General features: G+C 40.2%; 1 protein-coding gene across 1 annotated transcript in view; it reads left to right on the top strand.

Moving 5' to 3' along the window:
• The window catches only part of PRKCH (protein kinase C eta), a 119,245-nt gene extending 111,454 nt beyond the window's left edge, over positions 1 to 7,791 (top strand). Inside the window, exons 13-14 of the mRNA XM_075282757.1 lie at positions 4,010 to 4,153; positions 5,862 to 7,791. Coding sequence (XP_075138858.1) covers positions 4,010 to 4,153; positions 5,862 to 6,041 — 324 coding nt within the window. The 3' untranslated portion in view covers positions 6,042 to 7,791. The remainder of the gene's footprint in view (positions 1 to 4,009; positions 4,154 to 5,861) is intronic.
• The last annotated feature ends 17,625 nt before the right edge of the window (positions 7,792 to 25,416 follow it).

Genomic DNA, 25,416 nt, shown 5'->3' with positions numbered 1-25,416 from the left:
GCCCAAACTGGGGTGTTTAGAGGCTCCCTCCACCATGAATTTGCCCAAACTCTGCTGGTTAGAGGCTCAATCCACCCTGATTTTCAAAACAAATGTTGGTGCCAACCTCAACTTACTACAAGGGCCAAATTCACTGCTGGTGACAAGCTCTCCTCACTGCAAGTGCCAAATACACATGTTTCAAGGTGTTTTCCTACTGTCAGAGAGGTGGTATTGAGTGTGTAAAGTGTGTAGTTGTTAGGCTGTGATGTTGGGGTAATAGAGGGTCTTTGGTGTGTTAGATGCCCCCAGACATGCTTCCCCTGCTGTCCCAGTGTCATTCCAGAGGTGTTGGCATCATTTCCTGGGGTGTCATAGTGGACTTGGTGACCCTCCAGACACGGATTTGGGTTTCCCCCTTAACGAGTATCTGTTCCCCATAGACTATAATGGGGTTCGAAACCCGTTCGAACACACGAACATTGAGCGGCTGTTCGAATCGAATTTCGAACCTCGAACATTTTAGTGTTCGCTCATCTCTAAGCCCTATCTATTCAGTGCCACGCTGATCATGTTAAGTCCTAGGATTTATTGCTTATTCAGGGATTATCTCCTTCTGTGTGTTCCCCTTAACTGTTCTCTGAAAGACAAAAAAAATCCTAGAAATAGACAATCATATATTGTTTAATACAAGTTTAGAATAAATCCCCCTCTAATTATTGTATAATTCCTATATAGTCTAGTCACGTACGCCTCATAACCGTATACAGAGGCATAAGGATAGCACGTAGCATACAAGGAGGATCTGCCACTTCAAGACAAGGTGCGAGAGTTAATAGTAGTGTCAAATATAGTGGTCAGGGAGGGGGTGGACATTTTTGGTCCTCCTATGATGGGACCCAAGAACCCTCGGTGCTAATGTGTCGTGTTGTTTAGTCTCACTTACTTCCTGTAGAAGAAATAATTTTTTTGTGGTTTTCATTATAATGGTATTCTTTAGAGTTTAACCCTATAGGTGAGTTAAATGGAGAATAAAAATATCTCCTCCTAGCACTGGTAGCATAGATGTATTGAGACAGATACATGAGGGTATAGACAGATGAGTAAGAGAGAGGTGGCATAGATGGAAAGATAAGAGATGGTTTAGAAATAAAAATAAAAAAAAACTAGTATCCCAAGTGCTCAGATCAGACAAGGTCACACACTGTCATTCTCAGATGGAGACTAAGTACATACAGTGAATTTGCATCTCCACATCTTGTGAATTTATTAACCAGAGCCATAAATATCCAATTTATTTAATTTCTGGAACTGGTTGTAAATGTGTCACGTACTTTCCCCACCTGCTAAACCTGTAACAGAACTGGTATTCAGCACTTCGAGGTGGAATTTCTGCTTCTGGAGATGTGCCAGTGCAAACTTGACTGGCATCAGGTAGCCATGAATGAGATGAACTAACAGGACATCTTGATTTTATGTGGCCAGACAGAGTACTAAAATAAAAATATTCTCACAGTCCTGTATAATCAGAAAAGACAGCTTGACATGAGAGTTACAAAGAAATCTATCTTCATATTTAGTAAAGAAGAGTCGAAGGATTGAGAGGGTTTTGACATTGGGCAGGGATGGCAGATTTGTTTTGGCACGTTGGACATGAACAGGGGTGTATTTAGGAGGTAAAATGAAGATGGTGCTACCACTGTGGTTCTGTGTCTTGCCACGCAGGGTAGAAACATGTGGTGTGGGCACAAATGTCAGGCTCTGTCCTGGGTGGAAAACCATGACCCATTAGCTCAACTCCCAACCTTAATAGAGTTTATCTGGTATTGAGTAGTGGGAACTCTGTGCAGTCCAGGTAACCATCCAGTAGAAAAGAATGAGATCAGCCAGGACTGGGCCTCGTTTCTCCAAGGGCCTTTCACAACCCCATAGTCAACCTCTATGGCATGTAACCCTCGTACATACATATATATATATATATATATATATATATATATATATATATATATACACACACACACACAGGCTACTTGGGATGTATTTGGGACTTTTGTAGGTGTTGCTTTTGATCTTCAGAGTATACCACTTTTTGTTTTGAGGGTGATGACCTACAAATAATGAGCCTGGTATGGCAACATCTTGCTGTATTGGCTTTTTTGAAGAAGAAAAATAATGCAGCTATTGTTTTCAAGTGTCATTTCTAGGTTTAGCGTATTCATAGTACAGAGGAACCCCATGTGACTTTGAGTTAGTGAAAAAGACCTGTGCGGGACTGCCGTCTTCATTGTTCACTAAGTAATGGGATGAATGATTTCTCCTAAAGCCATGGTGGCAAAGACATGTTCTGCATCTTTGTCAGTGGATACTTCACGGGAGAGATGGACAGAATGTGGTAGATGGTTGGCAGACATATTCTACTCCACATGATACCATCTATCTCTGCCATCTCTGTCCATACCTAATGCGCCATTAGTTATACTCTTACTGTTATGCTGGCAGTTCTTGGAGATCTATGCTGAGCATTCTCTCCGAGAATCTGTTGTTATGCAAGTAAGGATTGATAGCGGCAAGTATCTGTTGAGTAGGCGGTTTGCCCCATTGTATATTTTTCCAGACTAGGGTGTGGTACTAAGGTCCTTCAAGTTCAACCTACAAGCCTATTATAGACAAAAAAAAAAAAAAAAAACCTATTCATCAAAATTCCCAGAACATCAGCAGTTTAGCTTTTGCAGATTCAAATCTAGTACTTGGAGAAAACTGGTAGCATGTGTGACACTTGACATTACCTAGTCTTCTAAATGTTAGTGTATAAACTTTCCCATTTCCTATTCTATGCTCCATCCATGATTTAGACGAAAGTTTGGAATTTTTTAGCATAAACACCTGACTTTGTTCCCCAGGATTGATGACCACATCCATCTTGAATTGACAGGTTTAGGATATTATTGATGGAGGCAATCTCCTGACGACTGATGTCCTTCATAGAAGGTCAGCTACAGTAAGACGTGCAGCTGCTGAATATATCAACGTGCCTGGCACAGTAGATATTACAGTAAGGGCTTGGATTGCTGCCTGGAGAGTCTGACACTGACTAAAAGGGCTGAGAACCGAGCTGAAAATGGAGCGAGAGAAGAGCTTTTTACATGATCATTAAAAATATTACAGGAAATGAATGCTGCCTGCAAGAATAGGTTGTGAATTTTAGGAATATTTGTAAAATTGTTTGTTTTGGGGGTATTTTTTTCAGTAATTACCAAAGTATAATAAAAAAATGTTCTTAGTTTGTGCTGGCTCTTACTTGTAGAGATTAAGTGATGGGTAGGTTATGTACATAACTGTCATACAAAGTGAAGTCCAGCGTAGGAAATATATTAAATTGCATGAAGACCTTTCCCTAGTATACCTTCATAAAAACTGTATGTCTGTGGACTCATGGCTATAGAACAATGGAAGAAGGTTCCTATAATGTGTAGATGTATCTGAATCCCTGCAAATTCTTACTGGATTGCTTACAAAGTGAAAAGTTGGTATATGATGGAATTGCTGTCTCAGACAATGCCTGATAGATTATGAATATGTCATTGAATCTGCTGTCTCACGTGCAAGCATGTCATAGAACTAGAGGAGCTGAACTGATTAATATATAGATTTGTCAGAAAAGATGTGGTATAACTTGTGGTTTATTAATGGAAATCTCTGCTCTAGGTTTAGAAGTCCAGGGGGCGGTCCTACTAGTGATTGACAGCCTTTCCTCATTGTGTAGGACCACCCACTGGACTCCTAGACCCAGGCCGAGCAAGGATTAAATCTATAAAATGCATCAACCTGCTCAGGTCCTCCCGCGGTATAACATGCTGCCTGCAGATCAGACAGTGTCTTCAATCTGTGTTCACTTTAAAGGGCTGCAACATGGATCTTCACTTAATCCAGCCTTTATTTTACCAGATGTGACTCATAAAGGAGGATTGTGTAAATTTTCAAGTCTAGACTGTAAACCCATTGCATTAATGTTTGTTTTTTTCTTTTATAGTTCATGAAGAAGAAGCCTAGTAAACGGCTGGGGAGCTTGGCACTGGGTGGAGAGAAAGCCATCCTATGGCATCCATTTTTTAAAGATATTAACTGGGACCAACTGAACAAAAAAGAACTTGAGCCTCCATTTAGACCTAGGATTGTAAGTATATAGCAGCCAGCATTGTAATGCAATGGAAGCACCTGAAATATTAGCAGATATTCACATACAATTGGCAGGTTTCTGGGTGTACAATATAGATATTTAGTAATATCCAGCATGTTGCGCTGGTAGAGGTATCCCCAAATCAAGAGACTCTGTATACTATCTATACAGTAGAAGAAACCCCTGCTGCTGTAGGGCCCTTATGTACACTTTCTATAATTGCAAAAGTCATTGCACATAGGAAGGGAGAAATGATTGGAGTGTCATACCGTTCTTCATTCTTAAAAAGCATGGGAAGGCAAGAGGTGAGGAGAAAATAAATGTGTTTTGGGGTGATGGGTGTGAATAGTATAGGCCAGCACCAACAGGAGGCCGCGTCTTGATTGTGTTAAAAGGCCCCTCTGATTTTAGGTCAGTTAGAAATCCTCCTTATTCTACTAGCAAAGCCCACATCATTTGTGGCCATTATATGGGCAGTTCAGTGGTACTTGGCCACTGTTCCAATTTGACTAGAGCCACACATGTATGTGCTATATAATTTTATTTATATACACATAGGATTGTACTGCAGTCTCCATTCCATTAAATGCAATTTCATCCTCTTCCACATTAATACCAGTTAAGACCTAAATGGAATCTTCACGATTTTATCTTTGTAGTAAAGGGGAGCATGGAGGATATCTTTAAATGTTAACAATTTGGTTTTTATTTGTGTAGGTAATAATAACAACAATAATAATTTTTATTATTGTTTTCAACAAATGTATAAATTGAATGCAATAAGACCCAAAGCTTCTCTAAAGATTAGATACAAACAAAAATGTTATCGTTTAATATTGTGTCTATGCAGGCTATTTGAAGCTTCCTATCAGACAAAATGGAGCAATAATAATATGGGTTCCTCTAGACATAATGATGCTCCCAGTATCATGTAATAGAATGTATCAAGAGACATTATTCTGTACTGCACACTATTAGTATAACTTTTCTTTACCATTTAAGATTGAGTATATGTGGCTGACCTAATATTCTAGTACAATGGACGGCCATAGGATAATTTATCTTCCTTTAAAAGACAGTCTATCAGGTCCAAAATAAGTAGAGGTCTTTAAAAATAACAAACTTTACCTTTGTGACCACGATCCAATGAAGTTATGCATAGGCAATCATATTTTTATGCCCATGCAAATGAGCCTCAAGTGCATTGAAGACTGGGTCTGGTTTTGGTGATTTACCTACAGACAGACATGACTTGGGCAGAAGCAGAACGTCATTTATAGAGATGAGCGAGTACTGTTCGAATCAGCTGATCCGAACAGCACGCTCGCATAGAAATGAATGGACGTAGCTGGCACGCGGGGGGTTAAGCGGCCAGCCGACGTCAAAGTGGAAGTACCAGGTGCATCCATTCATTTCTATGGAGCGTGCTGTTTGGATCGGCTGATCCGAACAGTACTCGCTCATCTCTAGTTAGAGAGGCATTGATGGCTGTGATTCTAGAGAAGACTAGCATTTGCAGAGGTCTGTAGATCCGTCAGGTCAGACCCACCCCCAGTGTACTTGAAGGCTGATTTGTGTATGCATAAGAAACTGATTTTCTGTACATTACCTCATCAGTTCGCTAACTACAATAAATATTAGTTTTATTTCAATGTTATACAAATTATAATAGAAAAAAAATCATGTTTCCCTTTCCGTTCCACAGAAAGCCAGAGAGGATGTGAGCAACTTTGATCCTGAGTTCATTAAAGAGGAAGCAGTATTAACCCCTATAGATGAGAGACTGATCCCAATGATTAACCAGGATGAGTTCAGAAACTTCTCATACACTGCGCCAGAACCCCAGAGCATGTCACAGGATGGAAATGCCCGGATGCTGCAGTGAAGCCAGATAGGAAGGAGTTAGCCCCAGACGACTTCAAGAACACAGCTTATGTGCCTTTGTTGGTTTAGTGCAGCTTGAGAAGATAAATAATTTATCATGCTGGTACGCTATCTCCATGCTCTGAATTTTAAGCATTTCTTGGTGTTTGAAAGCAGAAGGTTCCGACATTTGACACATTAATGATGGTGGAAGAGTCAATTTCTCCTGAGCATTAAACTTCACATTCTTGCTCAATCTCAATTCATCTAAGCCTCCGCTTGCAAGCCACTTAAAGAAGATTTACGCTGCAGGCTATAACTCCAGTCTCTGCTTCAGAGCTGTGTGTATGTGAATGCTTAAATGCTTTGTGTGAAGGCATCACGGTGCATCCTTGCGTGTGACAACTGACTTAGACAAAGCAATTTCAACCCAACCCAACCAGTCTCTTCCATCTTGTAGCGACAGTGCAGTGGGTCATATAGTCGCCCAGCACAAAACCTTTTGAGAATGGAAAAATTCAGTATATATATTAAACAGAATAAAGAAACAAATAGGATCCAACTGTTACAAAGAGACTGAAATAGAAAATAAACTGACAATAGGTTTGTCCCGATGGTTTTTGAAGATAGTGAAGGTTTGCTATTTCACATCAAAAGGCCAAAATACCTTACCCATCTTGAGCTACAAGGCCAGAAAAGGTCTGCCAATATAGATTGTGTTTGGAAATGAAGAACAAAGAGGAAATAAAAGACAATCATTGGCATGAAGCAGATGGATGAGGCCACACAGTGAAACTAGAGCAGTTACATAAGAGCACAATGTGTGGGACAAGCCAATTCTTTGATGTTTTCAACTTTTAGATGCTTCCGTTTTTTATTGTATTTCTTCATTCAGAGACTATAAAGAACCAAAAAGCACAAATAATGTGAGATTCAGAAGTCTTTCTGCTGTATGTACTGTTGCTAGATAAGCTAAGATGTTCATATAAGGGACACTTAGAGATCTTTAGTGGGCAAACTTGAAGTAAAATGACATAGCTATAACTTTTCCCATCAATGTAAGGGGGCATTCACATGGAGTAACGCGGCGCTGATTCTGGCACAATAACTCGCATAAGAATCAGCACTGGAAAACAGAATCCCATTGACATCAATGGGTTCCATTTAACGCGCGTGACACATTGAAATCAATGAGTTAAAAAGCCTTCCATTGATTTCAATGTGTTACGCGCGTTAAACGGAACCCATTGAAGTTAATGGTGTTCTGGTTTGCAGCACTGATTCTTACACAAGTTATCTGCCAGAATCAGCGCCGCGTTACTCCATGTAAATGCCCCCTAAGGCTAGAGCTAGATTGGCATCTTTGGTACCCTGAAGCTGCTCCTTTGGCTGAGTTGACCTAAAACCATGGTGGCCCATTCTCTTGATTCAGCATCACTTCTGGATGTCCTTGTTGCCTCAATAGGATGATCTACGATGGTTCCTGGTTGTGTCTTCCATGATGGTATCTTAGTAGGCCATATAGCCATAGCTTAAAACATTTGATGTTGATCTATCAAAGTTATGAGCCAAAGTCTGTAATACAGTCTGCTCCATCGGCAGGTGTACGACATTTATATTATGGAGTCACTTATGAATGCGTGTATAAATGCAATACATTCTTGAGTTTTTAGAATATAATCTCAGAAATGAAATGTTAAAAAAAAATACATTTTAACTTGCTTATTGTATTGAAATATTTTGACTATTAGAAATATATTTATAAGAATTAATGTGTTGTGTCCATTTTTTTTCTTCACTTGCCTGCAAAGTTTGATGAATGATGAAAATTAGTTCTCCAATTTGGCAGTTTCCTTTTTGTTGGTGACTAATCTGTAAAGTGATTTAAAGGATGTCCCACAATTCTAGAGATCAGCTGTAAGATGCAGAGAATCTAAACCAAGGCCCCTGGAGAAATAGAGCATACTTGGTGGTGGGTCCTCCACAACGAGAGATGACTTTTGTTTTAGCCACACTCCAATTTTGTTAATTGATGTAGATCCTGAATTCCCTAAAGATTAATTTGAAAATGGGCTTTAAAGGCAGTCTGCCCCTAGCACTCAACATATTAACCCAGTCTCAAGGGACTACTGTGTTTTGGTGACTGTCGAACCATATTAGGCGTAAACTGGGAAGGGCAAGTGTTGGCTGCATCAAATAAACTTTGACAATGGTATCTGGTAGCTACCTTTCCTATTTCCCCCTAGAAATGAGTATGTATGTTCATCCAATCCAGAAATGATATTAATAATTTTGGGATGACTTCCAACAGTCAGAACTTGGCCGTCCATGTATTACTTGGCAATACAGTCACTGAAATGAGTATCATTACTAATTAAATCAGCTAATTGCACCTCTTTTTAAAGGGGATTGTAAAGTTGATACAACCGCTATAATTTTCATAGGTGCTTAGATTTTATCATATTTGCCACCGTCCATTTTGTTTGGTATAGCTTCAGTTGTGCAGTTAACCTATGGCAAATGATCCAAAATGTGTTACGTACCGCTTTGCTATATGTGGTGGGTTCATAAATTCATTGTTCAATAAGTTGCGCACATTGTAAATGTAAACTAAATGCATGAAAGTTCAGTACTTGGACACATACACAAGTAATGGAAACTTTCTACATTAGATACTTATACTGAAGCTGGGCTTTGCTTTAATTGTAAAAGGGGATGAAGAAAATGACATATCCCCCCTCCCCCCAGTTTGTGTTGGGGGTTGTTTGGTGATCATTTTTGTAATTTACTTTTACTAACCTAACTTCCTTTTTATTATAAAACAGGCAGTAACATTCTCCTTAGTGACCCTCTAACTGAGCTGTTACTAGGGAAAGTCTGTACACAGTTTTATTGTAAATCTGCAGAGCTGAAGTTCTGCATAAAACCGAAGATACATCCTGTGTACAATAATGTGCAAGCAAATAATGGTACTGATCCCCAGGTTGGGAATTACGCCGTTTCCATAAATCCTATATGGGTGGATGGGAGGTACAGACAATGAGTAGCACATCTGATCTACACTGTCTTCATAGCTTTAGTGTTTCCATAGCTCCTGTTCACTTCACTGGGAGTTACAGGAACAGCATAGAGCCTAGTGCTGCAATTTTAGATCAGTATTATGGTTACAAGACCTAACCTGGATAACTATGATGTAGGAACTTTACAGTTTTTACCAAGACTCTAAAATTTAGTTGTGTTATATCAATTTGACTATCAAATTTTCTGTATGGCTCAAAATTAGTATTAGGTCAACTGCTCGACAGAGATGCAATTGTTTAAAATAAGTCTATGTTAAACATAACCCATGACATTGCACAGCACAAGAATTTTATGTAGCAGAACACTGTCCATGTTTCTCAAGAGACCGAAGACATCTTTATTAGGGATCTGAGACAAAGCAGAGAATGATCCTACAAATATATGACTGTGTTTTGGGAACATCATTGTAGCATTTTCATGCTTCCCTGAAGAAGTCAGTCATTTTACTTACTTTTGTCAGGTCTGTTCTAATGGATCATTATATCAGAAGAGAAAGCTTTTGCTTACATAATAGATGTTGCATATACAGCAATTCCTTTATATACAGTGTTTCTACATTTTCAAAGATGTCTGGACCACGAAGTACTAGTGTAGAGAAGTATAGTTAGTCAGTACTGCAGTAAAAACTCCCAGGGCCTGAAGAGCTCAAAGACCCCTCTACCAAGGAAGCACAACCATTATTATAGTAGGTGAGATAGTATAATGCAGTCTTTGCAGTGGGTTCCAGGACTTGGAAGTTATGCTTCAAGTAAGAGCAGCTCCTGCTCACGACGTCTTATATGGTCACCTATCTGTGTGAATTAACACCTTGTATTTCTACATTTCCCTTGCAGTGACCAGAATGTATGGCCAGACTAAACTTCACCTAGTAATATCAGCTCATCATTGGACGTTCCAGGACTCATGACAGTTGTAAAGGGCAGATGTTTTTATTAGAGGGTTGTCTTTGTCTTGATGTGATAAGGTTAGATAGTAGTAGAGAAAGGAAGACAGATAACAACAACATAAGTTTCATATTCATTCCTTATTCGTATGGTACATCTTAATCAAACAGAAAAAGTTTAAGCAGTTCCATATATAGCCAGCTACTCCCGGTCCTGCGTGGTAACCTTAGGGAGATGTCTTCTGGCAGCAAGTCAAGCATTTATTTTTCTTGCATCCATCCTGGATGCAGATGCCATCTTATCATATAACATTATACCAGTTTCAAGCATAAGCAACTATATCTAGCATTCAGGTTTTAAGGATAACAATGTTTTTCATACATTACATGAGTATAACCTTCACATATGCAATGGCTTAACATCTTCTTAAAAGGTCTGCTACCCCATGTACTCTATAGTGGTGACACTGAGGTACTGCACCTATTACTTGGAAAGGAGCAGAGCTAATTCTAGCATCATTCACAGTAGTAGCTCAACTGACTGGTGTAGGGTCCAAGTGTTGGACCCCCATCAATAAGATACTGATGGCCTATCCTGCAAATATGACATCTGCATGGAGTAAAAAAAAATGAAACATTGGGGTAAACAGCCTTTGAATTCCCCACCCATATTAATGAATACTCAGTGGCGTAACTAGGAATGGCGGGGCCCCGTGGCGAACTTTTGACATGCCCCCCCCCCCCAACCGACACTGAAGACCTCGACCGACTCCCTCTTCCGCACTCTATTATGTCCCTTAGTAAGCCCTGCACACAGTATTATGTCCCTTAGTGGCTCCTGCACGCAGTATTATGTCCCTTAGTGGCCCCTGCACACAGTATTATGTCCCTTAGTGGCCGCTGCACACAGTATTATCCCACATAGTGTCCCCTGCACACCGTATTATCCCCCATAGTGTCCCCTGCACACAGTATTATCCCCCATAGTGTCCCCTGCACACAGTATTATCCCCCATAGTGTCCCCTGCACACAGTATTATCCCCCATAGTGTCCCCTGCACACAGTATTATAGCCCATAGTGAACACACATAAACAATTATTATACTCTGGGGTCTTTTCAATATAATAATCGGAGACCCGGGGGAATAAAAACATAAAAAATTACTGTTTCTTACCTGTCCCCCGGCTCCTACGCTGTGACGTCAGAGATGTCAGACAAGTAGGAAGGAGACCTGGCAGGATCGTGGAGAGGTAAGTAACAGTGTTTGTTACGTTCCCTTACCTCTCCTGGTCCGCTGATCATTATACAAAGACCTGCAAAGACACCCGAGTATAATGATAGTATTTGTGGGGCCCGCGGTGTCACTTACCGATCCCGGCCCAGCCAGGATCGGCAAGTAAATTGGGCCCATAACGGCCTATTGAAAAAAAAAATAAAAAAAATGCTGCGGTAGCGGCTGTCACCGGGCCCCCTAATGACCCGGGCCCTGTGGCAGCTACCTCCGCTGCCTCTGTGGTAGTTATGCTCCTGTGAATACTGCATACTCATGTAATATTTGTATAATATAATAGTTACTTTGAGAGAAAAAAGAAATCTTTTTCAATTTCCCTTGAATTAAGTTCCTATGCCTAAATCCTATTTAAGAATTGAAAGAGAAAAGCCCTTGAAGGTCAGAAGATCTGGGATTGTCTACATATGTGCACATTTCCTGACCCTTGGACTCATCTACCGTGTTTTTTCCTTTTTCTTGTGATGGTTTCAGGACTTTTTATTTCCAGTCGGGTTCTTCAAGTTCAAAGGGATGTTGAAAAGCATATATTGTAGTCCCAGTGTTCATTGTTTTCTGTTGTAACTCCTTTAGTCTAAGATTAGAATCCTTTTGTTATATGGGGTCCACCAAAAAGGAAATGATCTCTATAAACAGGGCTCTGAATTTGGTCTTCCCTTAAAAAATGGAAACAATGTATCTGGAAATGTCTGGACAGTCTTACCTCTTAGAAAAAGTAAGACAAAAGTGAAGCTGAAAAGAATAAAAAAAAATTGATGGTTTATTCACTTTTTGTGTTACTTGAAGTCATATGTCCACCGTTGTATATATTCTTTTGTATCCCTCCAGTAGATCTAAAATAAAATGTAGCAACGTTGCAAATAGTCTTGAATATAAACTCTGCCTATATTTTCCTATGTAAGTAGATGCCTCTCCAGGAGTATAAACTCATCCTGAGATGTTTTATCTCACCGCCTTCCTTTTATCCCCTCCTAGATGTATGCTGTCAAGTCATAGCAGAAAGATGAAGTGGTATGGGAGGAGGGTCAGATTATTCAAGGTTTTTTTTGCATTCTATAAGCATAGAGAAATAGATCTGCACTTGACCTGTGGAACTAAAATGGTAGATTATGTTCTATTTGTAGAGCTACATCAATTTCTATTTTAGATCCATTGGAGCAATGAAAAAAAAATATTACAAAGGCACTGTTAGGTCAATAGCTGTTAAAGGAATTCTCCAGGGAGCTTTTCTATACTCACTTCCCAGGTTCTTTTCTAGATGAATCACTCATTTCTAGGCTGGTTCTGACCTTGGGTCGCATGATCTGAACCAGAAGCTTCCCCTCTGCCGTCTTCCTCCTCTTCCGTGTTCACTTGTAGTTACCTCTATTATGGGGGCTGGCTGAACACTTCATTATATTAGTAAAGGCAGCGCCCATAGCACAGCGAACTTAGCAGTGAACACTGGAGAGCACAGAGGAGGTGGAATGACTCGGCTGCCAAGATTTGGGGTTCATCTGCAAATGAATGCAATGAAAATAGGTATAGAAACCTGCATCAATTACACTTGGGAACAGCAATTTCGTTGTCTTAAATCTGTGACTTGTTTTCTACTAACTTTTTGCCTCTGGATCCAAAAACAACCAGTTTTTGTCTCTCAACAACTTTTTAAGCTTTAGGATACCCTCAAAAGTCCTACAGATTGTGCATATAAAGGAAAATAAAGTAAAAACTTACCAAATATAATGTTTACAAAGAATAATTTTATTCATACAAAGGCTATAATAGTTACTGCAAGTTAAAGGCTAGGAAATGCCGACATTAGATACTTGAGAAAGTCTCCTTCAATTGGCAAAGCTTTAACAAATTTTCTTCAGACCCAATTTTATATACAGAAATGGAAATATAATGTTCTTTCTGTTGACAAGTGGCTGATGTAGAATGTTTGGTTCACCAAGATTCAGGTCAGATCTTGGCGGCCAATTTGACTGCACCCAATGCTTCTTACGAGCTCTGCTGTCCGACATACACAAAAAACAGGGATACTTGGTATATCCGTGTTGCTGGCCAAGAAGGAAGCAGACCATTTTAAGGTCAACACAAATGATCCATTGGTGCTTGTGATATTGCATCAAATCAATGACACTCTTTATGTCTTCATATTCTTCACTCAAACTGAATGGCCTATCGGGACTGAACCAAATAAATTTCCATTGTGGAGGAGAACACACTTCAAGCCCCGCTTTGAGCTATTGATAAACAGTCGCATTCAGTTGCGTTATAGGTTGAAATTTTCAACTCTTCCATTAAACTGTTCGAAAGTATTGTAGAAACGCACTTTCTCTTGATCGAAAATAAGATACCTTAGCTCCCTTTTCAAGCAAGTTTTTTTTTGTGCAGTCTTGATGCTAAGAGCACTGAAGCTTTTTTTGGATAGTCCTAAATCTCGTACCAAATCATTCAACTCATATTGCTCAAATCCCTTATGAATGGAATCGTCTTCAATTTCAAAATCTTTATCATTGGGGTGACTTTGATGTTCACCAAATTTGTATTCCCATATTTCCAAACAAGGTAATTCATTGAAAACTGGCACTTTGATTTCTGCTGAATGAGGGACTGGGCGTATAGCTGATGGTAAACTAGGATACTCTACTCTACATTTGTTTTTCTTGTTATATCCTGACGTTTTCTCTATACAAAAGTAACAATCACTTGAATGATCTTTGGGCTCTCGCCAATTCCTAAGTACACCAAATGGAAGTTTATCACGTGTTCACTTGGTGCACATTCGTAATCTCTCAACACACTGCTTTGTGAGGGGCCCATGATTCATCTTGAACACCAATTTTCACTTTAAAATAGGCAAAATAGGCTTGCCTGACAAATGTATTGATATTTGTCCTTTGACTGGGAATGGCAAAACTGCCACATATATAACAAAACGAATCGGAGCTGTTTAACCACTTACAACGTGAACTAGCAGAGGTAGACATAAGGAAAAGTTTCAATTCAAACACTAAACACTGCTAACCTTGTAGATAAACAAGAACTCAGACTCCATGTCAGAATGCGCTGCACTATTCCAGAGCGACACACAACGTCTCACTACAGTATCTCAGGTGTAACTGAATGAGTCCAGACAAATATAAACCTGTCGCTGATTTCCTATGCGCCATTCACCCGGTGCCCATCGGACAAGGTTTGCATCAGCCAATAGGAGAGCAATAGTGCTTTCTATGATCCATGCTCGATTCTGCGGAGAGTGGTCACATTCTTATAAGGTGTAGAGTAAAAAACTTGACGTGGTAGAAGAAAACTAACTACAGTTTTGAAACCAGCATATCGGATTAACTATAAAACAGCTCAATAATCAAACTCAGCAGAAATTGTGTTACAAATTGTTCCCCAGTGTTATCACTCTGGCCATTAAAGGAAGTCTGGCAGTGGGAAAAGTGATATCAGACAAATGACCTTGTACCTTGTAGGGCAGAATAAAATGCTGATTTACATGAAAATAATGCTACAGCGCAGAATAAGCAAGACATCTTCGGAAAGTGTAAAAGCTGCCCTACAAAGACTATACTATAATTGGTATATTGATTTCCTGCTTAGAGCCTCCCTTTAAGCCTTATAATAGACTGACACTGTCCCTCTGCTCACTAGGATTTAGCTTTCTTATATAGAGCAGTCTAAAAGCTAGTGGGCAGAAGCACCTTGTCCCTTGGCCCACTAGGATTTAGCCGAATCTATATAGAACAAGCTAAATCCAAGTGTTATAAGGACCTTTGATGACATCACAGGCTCTTCAGTCGTTCCATAGGATCATGCTATGTGGTGGGCGGAGCTACATGCTAAATTTGGGGAGGAGCTAAACTGGAGGTAGTCAGACAGTGTGGCTTTGCATATGAAACCCCGCCCACCAATTGATGTCGAAAACCAGGAAGAAAGAAGTCTTTGCAGCAGCGAAGACTGGTGAGCAAGGGAAATGGGAATACCCCTTTAAGTAGGGTTTCTCTGCAGCAGTCAGGATTACAACAAATGTTAACACCTCTGTAAATATCACCATTGCTTCCACTACTGACAATAGATAATACCATGGCTTATTTCCCCTATACAGAGCATGCCTTGAAAACTTTCCCATATTCTGCTGCCTTTGTGCCCTGACTATGCTGTAAAGAATACCACTAAATGCTGTTAACAGTACAGAGAGAAAGCTCAGTCAAGATGGCGGGCCCAAAATTAGATACGGAATATAGATTTAAAAAAAAAAAAAAAAAACGATAGATTCATAAAAGTTGTTCTAATAAAGGAATAAGAAAGTGGGGATACATTTGTTATATAATCAGTTTGTTGAAAAGGGAAAAAAAAGTATTGTCATGTTAAAGCTCTTTACCTTTATCCTCTTCAGACTTTCTGCCCTTTCTTAAAGAAGTTTGGCATGTTGTAACTTTGGCAGGAAGAGGCATGAATAGAGTTGACGTGCTGATCAGTATTTTCTTTGGCAAGGGAGTACTGGGAAATATAGAATATCTATTATGACATATAATGCTGGTTTATGCAGGCTCATTGGTTATTCCATGTTACTGTATAAATGAACTTGCTATTATTAAAGATGATTTATCACATAGTGATATTGGACTTGAGCTGTCACAATGCTTCTTTTTTATTGCCTATGAACTTGAGAACAGCCCTATACTAGTCTGTTAGATGTGGACATTTTATGTGTCTGCAGGGCTATTTCCCTGCTGTCTGTATTATAGCCGCATACCCTGGTCTCAAGTGAACTGAATTTAGATAATCATAGAAATCCAATGTTTTTTTTGTTTTGTTTTTTGGTATGGGGTGAGCGTAACCTGGCACTTTTTAGTAGCCTTCTACAAGGACGGCACATTGGTATGCATCAGTCATGGAAGAACTCTGTTTGGCACAGGCTTCCACTATTAGTACAGGCTCTATTGTTCTTATGGGCAGTAATTGGGCTCTTGCACTCATATACTGGTCACTGGAAGTTCATCATGACATCTTTATTAAAAAAAAAAAAGAACTCTCTGAGGATCTGAAAAAAAGAATTGTTGCTCTACATCAGGGGTAGGGATTAGGGAACGTACGGCTCTCCAGCTGTTGCAAAACTACAACTCCCAGCATGCATACTCTGCAGCATGCTCTGCTGTTCTCAGAACTTCCATGGAAGTGAATGGAGCATGATGGGAGTTGTAGTTTCACAGCAGCTGGAGAGCCGAAGATTCCCTACCCCTGCTCTACATAAAGATGGATTAGGCTATAAGGTGATTGCCAACACCGTGAAACTGAGCTGCAACATGGTGACCAAGACCTTACAGCAGTGGAACCAGACATGTTCCACTCTGAGCAGGCCTTCGCCACGGTCGACTAAAGAAGTTGAGTGCAAGTGCTCAGCGTCTTATCCAGAGATTCTCTTTGATAGATGTATGAGTGCACCAGCATTGCTGCAGAGGTTAAAGGGGTGAAGGGTCATCCTGTCAGTGCTCAGACCATATACCACAGCAGTGGCGTAACTAGGAATGGCGGGGCCCAAGGCGAACTTTTCACATGGCCCCCCAAAGTGTCATAGCTTCAGTGTTATCTCATGTAAATATATAATGAAATAATTACTAAAATGTCAGGGTTGTACTCGCTTTTGAGAGATACGATGTATACTCTATATGTATAACATAATTTAGCTACTACTTGTTGAAAACATTTATCCAAAGTTGGCATCTTTGGGTTAGTTTTGGATCTTTAACTTTTATACTGAACTTGACCATTAAGCCATATTCAGATGTGAAATTAAGAATTTTATTCTGCAGATTTCATTTATCTCAGCAAAGTAGATTCTATTAAAATGTATCTCTTAATAACTAGATAATATTTATTCAAAGCAAAAGGACCCCGATACAAGTGAAAAAAAACCTATGGCATAAATATTCCAACAGTCCAACAAACTAGGTGGAAATAAACCTCTCTAATATCCAAAGACCCAGCTGTACCTACATATGCTTCACAAATCCTAGATAGTAGATATCCGAGAGCAATAAATGGTCTAACCAAGTGTGGTTCTAATTATATAGGATTAGATCCATAGGGAGCTCCATACCATCAGGTGTCCCCTCTGAGCGGCAGACACCACCCTAATAAACCCTGGACTGTGCTTTGCAGTCCCTATAAAAAAAACTCCTACCCTATTTTAAGCCCTAAGTAAAGCCTAATTCTTCCTATTAGTCCCAACGTGTTTAGTCCTATATACCATAGGACCCAACAGGGGATATTAAACAGGAGAGACTAAGAGCTACACATTGGTGTGCAGTAAATGCGTGCACACAGTGGTGAGCAGCACGGCCATAATAACAATAGGAACAGTTGACATCACATTAATCAATTACATGGCCTCAGTCGCCCTCAAGTGAATGGATTGAGCTGCGATACCAAGCAGCCACTGCACAAATGTACCTTGCTGTGCTTAATAAGTATTAAGGATGCTGCGGCTCTTCAGACACCTAATCGGCCTCGCGACTGGGTGTCAGATCCTGTAGACCTTTAATTAATAACCTGGGAGAATAGGTCATCAGTTATTTAGCCTGGAAAATTATACTAAGAATTTTCTTGTATACGGTATGCCTTATAATTTCTGGATTTCTATAGGATTTTTGGTATTGGACCAAGTCTCTTATCCCTTTTTTCCGAGGGCCCTAGAACACCCTCTAGAATAGTCAATTTGTTCTTGTATTTCCAGGAGGAACAACAAAATGCAGTATTAGGGAGCCTTCACACAGAGTTTACGCTCCGCTCATATATATATACAGTCCTATGAAAAAGTTTGGGCACCCCTATTAATCTTAATCATTTTTAGTTCTAAATATTTTGGTGTTTGCAACAGCCATTACAGTTTGATATATCTAATAACTGATGGACACAGTAATATTTCAGGATTGAAATGAGGTTTATTGTACTAACATAAAATGTGCAATATGCATTAAACTAAAATATGACCGGTGCAAAAGTATGGGCATCTCAACAGAAAAGTGACATTAATATTTAGTAGATCCTCCTTTTGCAAAGATAACAGCCTCTAGTCGCTTCCTGTAGTTTTTAATCAGTTCCTGGATCCTGGATGAAGGTATTTTGGACCATTCCTCTTTACAAAACAATTCAAGTTCAGTTCAGTTTGATGGTCGCCGAGTATGGACAGCCCACTCTCAAATGATCTGAAAACAAAGATTGTTCAACATAGTTGTTCAGGGGAAGGATACAAAACGTCTCAGAGATTTAACCTGTCAGTTTCCATTGTGAGGAACATAGTAAGGAAATGGAAGACCACAGGGACAGTTCTTGTTAAGCCCAGAAGTGGCAAGCAAATAAAAATATCAGAAAGGCAGAGAAGAAGAATGGTGAGAACAGTCAAGGACAATCCACCGACCACCTACAAAGAGCTGCAGCATCATCTTGCTGCAGATGGTGTCACTGTGCATCGGTCAACAATACAGCGCACTTTGCACAAGGGGAAGCTGTATGGGAGACTGATGAGAAAGAAGCCGTTTCTGCAAGCACGTCACAAACAGAGTCGCCTGAGGTATGCAAAAGCACATTTGGACAAGCCAGCTTCATTTTGGAAGAAGGTCCTGTGGACTGATGAAACAAAGATTGAGTTGTTTGGTCATACAAAAAGGCATTATGCATGCAGTCCAAAAAAAAACAGCATTCCAAGAAAAACACTTGCTACCCACTGTAAAATTTGGTGGAGGTTCCATCATGCTTTGGGGCTGTGTGGTCAATGCCGGCACCGGGAATCTTGTTAAAGTTGAGGGTCACATGGATTCCACTCAGTATCAGCAGATTCTTGAGAATAACGTTCAAGAATCAGTGACGAAGTTGAAGTTATGCCGGGGATGGATATTTCAGCAACACAATGATCCAAAACACCGCTCCAAATCTACTCAGGCATTCATGCAGAGGAACAATTACAATGTTCTGGAATGGCCATCCCAGTCCCCAGACCTGAATATCATTGAACATCTGTGGGATGATTTGAAGCGGGCTGTCCATGCTCGGCGACCATCAAACTTAACTGAACTTGAATTGTTCTGTAAAGAGGAATGGTCCAAAATCCCTTCATCCAGGATCCAGGAACTGATTAAAAGCTACAGGAAGTGACTAGAGACTGTTATCTTTGCAAAAGGAGGATCTACTAAATATTAATGTCACTTTTCTGTTGAGGTGCCCATACTTTTGCACCGGTCAAATTTTGGTTTAATGCATATTGCACATTTTCTGTTAGTACAATAAACCTCATTTCAATCCTGAAATATTACTGTGTCCATCAGTTATTAGATATATCAAACTGAAATGGCTGCTGCAAACACCAAAATATTTAGAACTAAAAATGATTAAGATTAATAGGGGTGCCCAAACTTTTTCATAGGACTGTATATATATATATATATATATACACACACTCACTGGCCACTTTATTAGGTACACCATGCTAGTAACGGGTTGGACCCCCTTTTGCCTTCAGAACTGCCTCAATTCTTCGTGGCATAGATTCAACAAGGTGCTGGAAGCATTCCTCAGAGATTTTGGTCCATATTGACATGATGGCATCACACAGTTGCCGCAGATTTGTCGGCTGCACATCCATGATGCGAATCTCCCGTTCCACCACATCCCAAAGATGCTCTATTGGATTGAGATCTGGTGACTGTGGAGGCCATTGGAGTACAGTGAACTCATTGTCATGTTCAAGAAACCAGTCTGAGATGATTCCAGCTTTATGACATGGCGCATTATCCTGCTGAAAGTAGCCATCAGATGTTGGGTACATTGTGGTCATAAAGGGATGGACATGGTCAGCAACAATACTCAGGTAGGCTTTGGCGTTGCAACAATGCTCAATTGGTACCAAGGGGCCCAAAGAGTGCCAAGAAAATATTCCCCACACCATGACACCACCACCACCAGCCTGAACCGTTGATACAAGGCAGGATGGATCCATGCTTTCATGTTGTTGACGCCAAATTCTGACCCTACCATCCGAATGTCGCAGCAGAAATCGAGACTCATCAGACCAGGCAACGTTTTTCCAATCTTCAATTGTCCAATTTCGATGAGCTTGTGCAAATTGTAGCCTCAGTTTCCTGTTCTTAGCTGAAAGGAGTGGCACCTGGTGTGGTCTTCTGCTGCTGTAGCCCATCTGCCTCAAAGTTCGACGTACTGTGCGTTCAGAGATGCTCTTCTGGCTACCTTGGTTGTAACGGGTGGCTATTTGAGTCACTGTTGCCTTTCTATCAGCTCAAACCAGTCTGGCCATTCTCCTCTGACCTCTGGCATCAACAACGCATTTCCGCCCACAGAACTGCCGCTCACTGGATGTTTTTTCTTTTTCGGACCATTCTCTGTAAACCCTAGAGATGGTTGTGCGTGAAAATCCCAGTAGATCAGCAGTTTCTGAAATACTCAGACCAGCCCTTCTGGCACCAACAACCATGCCACGTTCAAAGGCACTCAAATCACCTTTCTTCCCCATACTGATGCTCGGTTTGAACTGCAGGAGATTGTCTTGACCATGTCTACATGCCTAAATGCACTGAGTTGCCGCCATGTGATTGGCTGATTAGAAATTAAGTGTTAACGAGCAGTTGGACAAGTGTACCTAATAAAGTGGCCGGTGAGTGTGTGTATATATATATATATATATATATATATATATATGCGCGTATCACATTGAAAGCAATAGGTAAAAAAGTCTCCCATTAATTTCAATGGGTAGCGCGCGTATGCCGGCACCCATAGAAATCAATGGGATCTGTTTTAACGCCGCTCCCTTATAAGAATAGATGCCCTCACCATCTACAAACTCCTGATAGAACCCATGCATGATGATGTCCCTCATTTCATACCACAATTTTGGAAGCAAACTAAACACCCCCTCTGGATTTTGAGGGGCAATGAGATTATGAGTATGAAGAACCTTACCTCTTTCCTCCATGACACTGTTGAAACTTTTAATAAAACCTGGTTCTACTGGATGGAATTCCAGTGTACCAGTGTACATTGGATACTTCTCGGGCCTGTGACTTCCCCGTAGACCTATTGTAGGGTGCTCTGGCTTGTATCACTAACTGTGTTGCTTGTTTGGGACTATTCTTGGCCCTCTGGCTTTACTCTTTTTGGGGTCATATTGCTCTTTATGATGAAGAGTTTGGACCCAGATACTGTTGCAGTATAACCCCCCCTTTCTTCCTTCTCACTCTGTTGTTTTGTTTTTGTTGCCTTGTAGCTCTTTCCCCTTCTTCCTCCTTTCTTCTCCCCCCTCCCCTTCTCTTCTTGTCCTCTGGCCTCTACTGGGGGATATCCCCATTACCTACAGTATAAACAGTTGTTCCTGCTGTTGCCGCTATCTATTGTCACTGTATTTTATGCCTTTTTGAAAACCAATAAACTCTGAATTGAAAAAATAAAAAGAATAGATGGGGCAACACGGCTCAGTGGTTAGCACTGCATCCTTGCAGCGCTGGAGTCCTGGGTTCGAATCCCGCCAGGAACAACATCTGCAAGGATGTTCTCCCCGTGTTTGCATGGATTTTCACCCATTCTACAAAGACATACTGATAGGAAAAAAAAAAGTACATTGTGAGCTCTGTATGGGGCTCACAATATACATTTAAAAAAAAAAATAGATGCCCTCTGTTGAGAAATTCAGGTATATAGTAGTAGAGATATAGCTCCAGAGATAACCAGTCCTCTTTATTATCTGTCCTTGAAAGGCTTCATAGGCTGAAGATACATACAGTATGATACATTACTAACTGATGATAACATAGCATATTAATAAGTAAAAGGCTTCTTACACTGCAAGATGTTTTGCCTAAATATTAATGTAATGTACATGGCATTATATTGAAGGACGACAAATCCTTCCTGCTTGGGGAATTGCTTATAATCTCTTCCATGATCTTCACAAGGATTTCCTTTACCCAAGAGAAATATTCAGTTTGCTTTCTTGTCCCTCTATCCACATACCCTGTGTCAGACAGATTGGTCTGTTGGTGCTTGCATTGGCCCCCAGGGTACACCGCTTATCTATGCATCTGATACTATATACTGTATACCTACAGTGTATTGTTAAGTGTTGCTTCTCTGTGACACCTAAGTCACATGCTATGATCTAAAATAGATCTATGTCAGGATATTGTCAGGGCGCATACAGAGCAGGTACTGCACAGTGAGAACAAATGAACAAAGCCGTGAACTGTGACTCAAGTAACAGCCTGGATGTGTTTTATTGATCGCACTCTCCTTGTAATATTATGCTGGGATGTTGCCGGCGGACTGCAGTTTTCAAGTGAAAGCTTAAATAGGAAATAGTTACTTCTGTTACTTCTACTGAAATTCTTGAGATTATAAAAATAGAACGGTTTTGAGCAGACTTGGTCTTATATGATTATGTAGCCCTTACAAAACAGGGGCTTTATTTTACAGTATAATATATGTGAGGGACGTAAGAGAAGGCAGTAAAGGACCCAAATACTCCTCCGTCACATGTGAAGACATTAGTATTATAAGTATCATGTAGTAGGAGGAGGCCCTGGTCTAGATATTGCATTGGCCAGGTTCTTTTGACTTATACATTTGGCAGATAATCAAAAGAAAACATGAATAGCCAGCGATCTACTAAGGAACTGGGGCATGTCATTGAGCGTGTACTTTCAAGTATACTGGAGATATAAAAAATGTCAACTGAATGATATTATCTTTACCAATTTTCTAGTGCAAGATATCTCACTTTTTATGTCAGGTCGTTTGGGATTTGATAGTAGTATGTCTGTAATACTCCTGGTGATTAGTGAGCGGAGCTGTTAATAAGTAGTATATTTGGTCGTTCAAAGAAAGAGAGAAAAAAAAGGGTTAATAAAGATAGCTATGACCCCTGGTGGTCTGTACCCATACCCAAAATCCCATCTTATTTGAATTAATATTTGGTGTGACCATTCTTTGCCTTCAAAACAGCATCGATTCTTTTAGATACACTTGTGCACGGTTTTTGAAGGAACTCGGCAGGGAGGTTATTCCAAACATCTTGGAGAATGAAGCGCAGGTCTTCTGTGGTCGTAGGCTCAAAAATCCTTCTGATTCTTTATGAAATCCCAGACAGCCAAGCATGGGGGCCATATCATCAATTCCAGGACTCCTCCTTCAAAAGACAGTCATACCAAATATTGATACAATTTAGATTTCTCTTCTGTTCATTCATTGAATTTTGTTAATTGACACAAATAAAGTATTAGCACTTGTATTTTTGAAAGCATTCTTATTACGCAGCTTCTTTCCCTACCTGCCTATAACTTATGCATATTTACTTTTGGTTAACTAAGCGCCTTGGCAAAAAATACTCCAATATGAGTCTCTTAAATGGACCTGTAGTAATACTGGAATTCACATAATAATGCACGGCACATACAGTACAAGAGTTTGGTCCAGGGGGCAACATGGTGGCTCAGTGGTTAGCTGAACCTTGCAGTGCTGGAGTCCTGGGTTCAAATCCCACCAAGAACAACATCTGCAAGGAGTTTGTATGTTCTCCCCGTGTTTGTGTGGATTTTCTCCCATTCTACAAAGACATGCTGATAGGAAAAAAAATAGTACATTGTGCTCCCTGTATGGGACTCACAATCTACATTTAAGAAAAAAAAAGAGTTTGGTCCCAGGTGCAACTGATCAATCTTATTTTATAGGAAAAAAAAGACGTAGAAGAAAGCAGGTTGCATGAAATTTAGAACACAAATCTATGTCAACCTGTAAGTGAAGCTTAGGATAAATTTAGAGGGTAACTTAACTTATATGGAAAAGGTGGTCAGAAAAGACTTGCACATCCTAAGTCTATTCTAATAGTACTGGATAGGGGACACAGTAGCCGATCCATGATCAAAAAGAGGCACAAGCGATGTCATAGATGCAGATAGATGCCAGTAAAGCGCCACAGCGCAGACTCTCTGACACCATAAAGGAAGGTGAGTTTGGAATAAGGAGCATATGAAACTATAGTATTATGTCCCCAGAACTCCCTATCGTATCAAGCACTGCTGGCTGTATAAGCAGGTATGGCAGTCCACGGGTGACAGAATGAAGCACTCTGATCTTGGTCAGAACAAACAAATACTGGCCTGACAAACCCATTAAATTTGACTGCCAGCAACCACCACTAGGGGGAGTATTCAGCATACTGTACAGATCAAAACAATTCCCACTGACCTCCTTAACAAATGCATGTGCAATCCTATTAATATTATAAATGTGAAAGTTTGTGAGTTTGTGGGTTTGTGGGTTTGTGTGTTTGGATGTTTGCATGTTCGGATGTTTGTTCCTCAATCAAGGAAAAACCGCTCGACCGATTCGGCTGAAATTTTCCACAAACATAGTTAATACACCCGATTAAACAATAGGCTACTTTTCGTCACAATAGCGCACATACGTTTGTGCCAGGACCCCCACAAAACCCAAACTCACACCACCATCTCTGCAATCTCACACACTTTGGACCATAGCAAGCCACAAAATTCATATTGCCCTCTGCAGCCTCGCCCCTAACCCCACACAATCACATTCACATATACTTTACCACTTTGCCCCTCACCTTAACGATACTCCAGGAGGCTACATCTTTAACGCTCCGGAGCAGCCATGTTTGCCGACCCCCACCGCTCTGACAATCCGCGACACCGCCCACCCATGTCAATACCCCTAGGCGGTCTAATAAATGCAAAAAAAAAAGTTTAAAAAAAGTAAAAAAAATATATATAAAAACAAATAAAAAGGATTAAAAATTCAAATCACCCCCTTTCCCTAGAACACATATAAAAGTAGTTAAAAACTGTGAAACACATACATATTAGGTATCCCCACGTCCGAAATCGCCCGCTCTATAAAGCTATACAAATATTTTACCTGTTCGGTAAACGCTGTAGCGGGAAAAATGGTCAAAAGTGCCAAACCGCTGTTTTTTCACTGTTTTGATTCTGATAAAAATTTGAATAAAAAGTGATCAAAGCAATAACATTTCCCGAAAATGGTAGAACTACAAAGTACACCTGGTCCCGCAAAAAAAGACGCCCTATACATCCCCGTACACGCACGTATAAAAAAGTTACGT

The sequence above is a fragment of the Leptodactylus fuscus genome, chromosome 7 (genome assembly GCF_031893055.1).
Source record: "Leptodactylus fuscus isolate aLepFus1 chromosome 7, aLepFus1.hap2, whole genome shotgun sequence".
NCBI classification, from domain to species: domain Eukaryota; kingdom Metazoa; phylum Chordata; class Amphibia; order Anura; family Leptodactylidae; genus Leptodactylus; species Leptodactylus fuscus.
The sequence above is the reverse complement of the archived record's forward strand: the minus strand, read 5'-3'. Positions and strand labels throughout refer to the sequence as shown.